Source organism: Etheostoma spectabile, chromosome 2 (assembly GCF_008692095.1).
Source record: "Etheostoma spectabile isolate EspeVRDwgs_2016 chromosome 2, UIUC_Espe_1.0, whole genome shotgun sequence".
NCBI lineage: Eukaryota > Metazoa > Chordata > Actinopteri > Perciformes > Percidae > Etheostoma > Etheostoma spectabile.
In genome coordinates, this window is record NC_045734.1 from 4,532,609 (window position 1) to 4,539,148 (window position 6,540).

At 40.5% G+C, this 6,540-nt stretch overlaps 1 protein-coding gene across 1 annotated transcript in view; it reads left to right on the forward strand.

Moving 5' to 3' along the window:
• The window catches only part of LOC116694899 (polycomb complex protein BMI-1-A), a 9,983-nt gene extending 3,889 nt beyond the window's left edge, over nt 1-6,094 (forward strand). The window contains exons 8-9 of the mRNA XM_032524802.1: nt 3,108-3,188; nt 4,753-6,094. Coding sequence (XP_032380693.1) covers nt 3,108-3,188; nt 4,753-5,133 — 462 coding nt within the window. The 3' untranslated portion in view covers nt 5,134-6,094. The remainder of the gene's footprint in view (nt 1-3,107; nt 3,189-4,752) is intronic.
• Nucleotides 6,095-6,540: the final 446 nt, after the last annotated feature.

Sequence of the window (6,540 nt, forward strand, 5' to 3'; positions counted from 1 at the left end):
ATGTTAGGGAAATCTGTTTATGTTTTGTGACGCGTTTCTGGATTTTAAAAATATACATATATCGGATTTTTAAAATAACCAAATATTCGAGTCGGTCGGGCTCTAGCGAACACTTTCTGTTGACCGCACCCACGACTTATTCACACCACAAAGTCACTTTACACTCGCTAACTGCAGTAGGCCTACTAGTTGTATTTTGCGTGTGGAGGAATAAATGATTGAACAGGGTCTTCAGCGCATCATAGTGTGTTTTTCTTTTTTTTTTTTATCTTTCAGTTTTTAGTCCCTCACGGCAGCACTTTTTTAAAGCGTGATGTATGCTTCTGCCTAAAATCTCTGTGGGTACGTGGAGACCCGAACCTACGCCGGACCCTACGCCGTAGCCTGACGTGCACCTCTCGACAAGTGTTACAACATGGCGCTGCGACGCATTTGGAAAAAAAAATGGATAAAAAGAACATTGAAAAAAAAAGTGACGGCAAATGACGAAAAAGGTTTAAAAAAACGTTAGGGAAAACATAACAAAAATGTCAAAAGCGCAGAAGAAAAGTGACAAACATTGGGAAAAGGGGGGAAAAACATGGAAAAAAGCATTTTTAATTTTGACCGAGAAAAACAAAAACTCTAAATTGTTGTTAAATTCAACAAGCTCATTTGTTGTATTTTAGCAGAACACTGAAAGCAGCAGAAGTGCAGTGCTGAGTAAACTTTAAGATCGGTTTATTTGTCGCAATTAAGAATGTTAGCGCAATATTATTGCACGTCTTCCTCATATCGTGCAGCCCTCGTACAGAATATGGACAGAAAACTCCAGCTATCATGTTCCAGAAATAATCCTCCATGCTTGGAGACCGAGTCTCTAACAACATCTAGCATTAACTACAGGTCCCATTGGAAAGAGGGAATAACTAACCTCCTGTTATTCTGACCTGGGAGCGTTCTCATGAGAATACAAGATCATCATTTATCACTTCATCACTTTAACACTGGACTCAACTCTGACACTTTAATAACAATTGATGGTCTTTTCTTTGTTTATTTGACGAATGTTCTTATTGTTGTTCTTATTGTTATTTTGTTGTCTTTACACTGTCTTTTTTTTTTTAATCTATTTTTTCTTTCTTTTTTCTTTCTTGCTAAAACTGCTGCTGGAATTTTCAATTTCCTCGCAGTAGTCATCCCAAAAGGATTAGTAAAGAGAAGTCTAAGTCTAAGTCCAATAAGTCTAAGTCTAAGATAACTTGTGGTCGCACCAGATAAGTATAGACCTGAGCTATTTTTTTACATTGGGACTAGGGTATATTCACCCTTGGGTTGGCTTGCCGTCAAAATTGAAAATCAACACTTTTGTTGACGCTTTTGATCTATGTTTTTAACTTACTTACCTACATTTTTTTTTAGATTTTTTCTTCTTCAATGTTTGTCACTTTTTTGACGTTTTCAACAATACGTAACACTAACTTATTAACTTTAGTTTCACAGTTATTTTTGGAATTTATGGTCAATAAACCTCATTTACAGGAAATTATACCTACTGTTTGAATTAGAAAAGCAGAAATTAGGAATTATTTAGACTAAAATTAAAGGAATGGATGTTGATGGACAGTCACAGTCAACTTTTACTTAATACCATTTCAAAACCACTTCAATTTTTTTTTCAAATGCTATAAAATTGAATAAGACGCCCCGAAATGAATGAAAGTAGAGATTTGTACTTCCCAAAGAGTGTTGTGTGGAATCAAATCATGTTATTTTGGGGAATTAATAATAAGATTGATATAGGAAGATGGATCAATTTGACCCGAGGACAACATGAGGGTTAAAGGATGAGGCTGGTGATATTCTGTGTTTTTGTTATTGTCAACAAATCCCATGAAAAGACCAAAACACTGTCCAGCCTTTCCATCCGACCCTCTCTGTGGCTGCGATTGGCTCATCGTGAACACCACGATTGATTGAATGGGAGTATTAAGTTGAATGTTTGGTGTAATAATTTTTAATCCTTTTTTATTATTTATATTTATGTTTTTTCATAAGATAAATGCTGGTATAATGTTACATATGACAGATTGACTTTTCAGTGGACTTTTCATTATTTTGTATAACTTTATTTAACATGACTGTTGAATGTGCTATATAATTATATATATGCTGAACTGAGACATATCAGATAGTACTGATATAGTAGAAAGTACTGATATGTTTTTTTGGAATTTTTTTATTATAACATTAGCTTTGGTGATTAATGTTCTGTGTTTCACGCTTATTTAAAGAAAAACACTTATTCCTGGAAACTCCCATCCATGTTCTCATCCTTACATAAGAATATAGAGCCATTTTGATGGTGTCTCATGTTATAATGCTCCATGACATGTTTTTCTGTTGCACAGTGAATGTTAAACTTTAGTCAAACCAAAAAAAAGTGCAATATCTGGCAGAAAAATCGCAATTAGATTTTTTTTCCCCAAATCGTTCAGCCAGTGAAAAAAAGCTTGACTGTCTGCCACTCGATGTTACCAACACTCTTTCCATGAGGCCGTTTTTTTTTTTAGCTTTGACAAAGCGATCTCTCATGTTTTTACCCTCCCTCCGGCTAAATGTCTCTTATTTTCCCAGTGTGTTGGTTCTCTGAACACGTACTGTATTTAATGTTGTTTGACTCCCAGTGGTCTGTACGTGGAGAGTCATACAGATGTTTGTAGCGGTGAACCTGCTCGGCAAATCTTCTCAGCCAAACATCGTGGAATTAAAAGCACAGTTTACGGCGAGTTACAGATGTTCAAAGGTGCACAACCACGCGCAGCGACGACCTGCGGAGCCACGCTGGGAACACAACGGGGACCACAGACCTTCCTTTTATTGATGATGATTTTATTGGAGGCTTTACATTATGTTGAGTTTTTGTTTTTTTAATCGGCCCAAAAATACTAAAATCCCACACTGGTTGGCTACATGCTGAGTTGAGTCATGCATTAGCACCCATTAGGACAAGTCGCAGTAGAGTACATCTAACCTCTAAAGAAAGAAATGTTTTAAAGGGAGATCTGGCAGATGGCTGTTTAATGCGGGTCACGTTGTGTTAAGTGGCTTTTGACTGTGTGTTACAGGTGGAGGTGTTGTATGGAGACGAGCCCTTGAAGGACTACTACACACTAATGGATATTGCCTACTTCTATGAGTGGAGACGAGTGAGTGGCAGCTTTTATCCTTTTTTTTACTGCGGATCATGGAATTGCGATCATCATTCTTGTGTTTCATGTAGTCAGCGTGATTTAATTTCCCCCTCTTCGCTGTGTTTCCAGGACTTTCACATACTAAAAATCATTACTGCCGACAATTTTTAGCCCCAAAAAAATCCGCCAATGAGAAGCTGTTCATTTGATCTGTTCTGGTGAACATAAGTATTAATGGAAGACTCACAACCATTGGTTTTAAAGGGAGATACTCTAAAACAGTGGTTCCCAAATTTTTCATTAGACCAAAGACCCCTATATGGTAAGATTTTGTCCCAGGGTCCTCCATCTAATAGCATTTTTGATTTATGACGTTTTATTATTCGGGACATGAAATGAGCACTTCCTGTTAAAAATCAAACTCCCTCTTTGTCAATGGTGGCAGTAGCTCAGTCCGTAGGGAGTTGGGTTGGGAAGCGGAGGGTGACTGGTTCAAGTCCCCGTATGGACCAAAAAGAAGGGAGTGTGGATTGGTGGCTGGAGAGATGCCACTTCACCTCCTGGGCACTGCCAGGTGCTGTTGAGCAAGGCACCGTACCCCCCACCCACTCAGGGCGCTGGTTCGGCTGGCAGCCCACTCACTCTGACATCTCTCCATTAGTGCATGTATAGATCCTGAGCGTGTGTGTGTGTGTAGTTCAGGACTGTGTGTGACTACTAACAAGTATGGACACAGAGTGTAAATTGTAATTTCCCCATTGAGGATTAATAAACAGATTTAAAAAAAAAAATAATAAGCCTTGGTCAACAGAAACAACTGATATTTGGACTAGGGTATATTAAAGGATGAGGCTGGTGATATTCTGTGTTTTTTTTTTATTGTCAACAAATCCCATGAAAAGACTAAAATACTCTCCAACCTTTCCATCCAACCCTCTCTGTGGCTCTCAACCCAGGCCCAATCTTACTAGGATGGGACTTTTTTAAACCTTGTTTCACAAAAAGTATTTGGTTTAAAAAAACAAAAACAAAAAAACCTCAGTAATTCACCTGTCACCTAATGTAAAAGTGTGCTCACTGATGTGTTTCTGTCAGTTTTAGTCTAACAGTGGAGCTCTATGACCCAGAGGAATAAGATGTATATATATCAGGCTTTGACTTCACAGACATGTTAATAGCATCTATTCATTGATGGTTCTGTTTTTTTCATGGGATTTATAACAATAAGAACATTTTTAACCAGTCTTATCATTCAACCTTTGAGACACAGATCCCACGCCGTAGCCTGACTTGCACCTCCCGAAAAATGTAACTGCACGTTGCTCTGCCGGGGCTTGGTAGCGTTGCATTCCCCCCCCCCCCGACTCATTTCCTGGTTCTCCTTCTCCATAAACATGTGATCAAGGAGAGGGTTAACCACGCCCTGCTTTTAGATCGACTTCAGGCCACTTACGTAGGCTACAGTGAGAGCTCTGCATGGAGCCTCCGCAGGTCCATAAATCACACATTACAGACCGGAAGTCCTGTGATGAATAACACAACTATCCACAGTCCTAACAATGTGTGTACCTCTATACAGACTGGACCCATCCCCCTGCAGTATCTGGTCAAACCCACCCGGAAGCGCAGGAGGCCGTCCCAGTCTGTCGCCCAGGGCCACTCCGACGGCGTCAACACCAGCCCAACATCGGAGAGCGACTCCCAAAGCGACAAAGTCCACAGTCCCGCCGCAGTCCAGCCGCCGCGAGCCTCCTCGCAGTCCGGCGCCGCGTCCCACAACTTCTCCCCCACCATCCAAAGCTCCAACGGTACCACTGTGGCCAGCAACACTCAGCGACACACTCACGCCTCCAAACAGGGCGCCAACGCTCGGAAGGTGACTGTCAACGGCACGAGCTCCGGGGCTGGCAAAGAGGAGGCGAGGGGGGGCGACAAAAGCGATTTGCCTCCGACAACCTAACGTGTGTGTACAGGGCAGCCGGGAGGACAGTGTTTGAATTGCTCCCTTTATTTCTTACTACAAAACAAAAAAACGGAGGAGCTCAAGCCTTCTTCCTCCTGAACAAACAGGAGGCAGATTACTGTTATCTGTTGGAAGGAAAGACTGAAAAGTGCAGCCAAAAAGACACTTGGATGTGTGTGTGTGTGTGTGTGTGCGTGCGTGTGTGTATGCGTGTGTGCGTGTGTGTGCGTGTTTGTTAGACTAGAACAGTGCACACATACAAACTGTACAGTATGTATCAAATGTGAGCATGTGTGCATACATATGTATAAACTTATCTTTTATACAAGATATTGTAATCGTTTTGTATTGTATATGCAGTGGGTCTGTTTCATTTCCATACTGTAGTTCCAGCAACATTGATTTGGCTCCACAACACTCGAGAGACAAAATGCTGAAAGGCGTTGGCAGTGTTCATCGCTGCACAAGTTGGATGTAAAGAAGAAGAAGAAGAAGAAGAAGAAGAAGAAGAAGAAGAAGAAGAAGAAGCAGAAAAAGAAGCTAACCCTTGCCTTTTGAACAGTCATGTTAATAACTGCTGTATAAGTGTCCAGTATAAGCAACCGCTCATCAGGTAACACAGGTACATTACATTCAACTGTTGATGCACTTTGTTAAGGTCCGATCTCGTAATCCAAACCCAACCAGAAGTATTTTCCAACAGGAGAAGCATTTCTATTTACTCAATTCCAAGCACTACCATGCTCGCAAGCAGATGTTTGTCAGCAGACCACGTTGTTTGTCTCATGGCAGTCGGAAGAACTCAAAAGGGATTTGAATATTTGGCCATGTATGATGTAGTTCCATAAATTTCAACATTCCTTTTGTTTCTTTTCAACAAACAATGATACTTTTTTTTTTTTTTTTCATCAGCCATATGTGCATGTTTTAGGTCAATAAAATGTTTACTTACTAGGTTTTTCTGACCTGACTGTCCTGTTTATGATTCACTGAAAGTAAAAGCATGCTGTTAGAATGTAGCAAAAAAGGTACAAGAGTTAAAAAAAAGAAAAAAAAGCTTTGCTTTACATTTAATGTCAACACTCTTTCTTTTTTTCCTTGTGTGTGCAATGGAGTGACCTTAAAGGGGTTGGTTGGGATCTTTTGAAGTGGGGTTGTATGAGCTACTTCTCTATAGTCAGTGTGTTGGCTACAGTAGATGGTGGTCGGCACACCCCTAGTTTGGAGAACGGGCACGGGAGCTAGACGATGTACTGCTGTGGACGGGGGCAGTATTTTAGTTTGCTAGTGTTGCTTAGCAATAGACAACTCTGTTGTTCTGCAAGCCAAAATTACAGTTTTTGTCAAAAGGAGTCTGGTGGCTTTAAAGATGAATATAACGCCTTCAGTTCCCGGTTGGAGGGG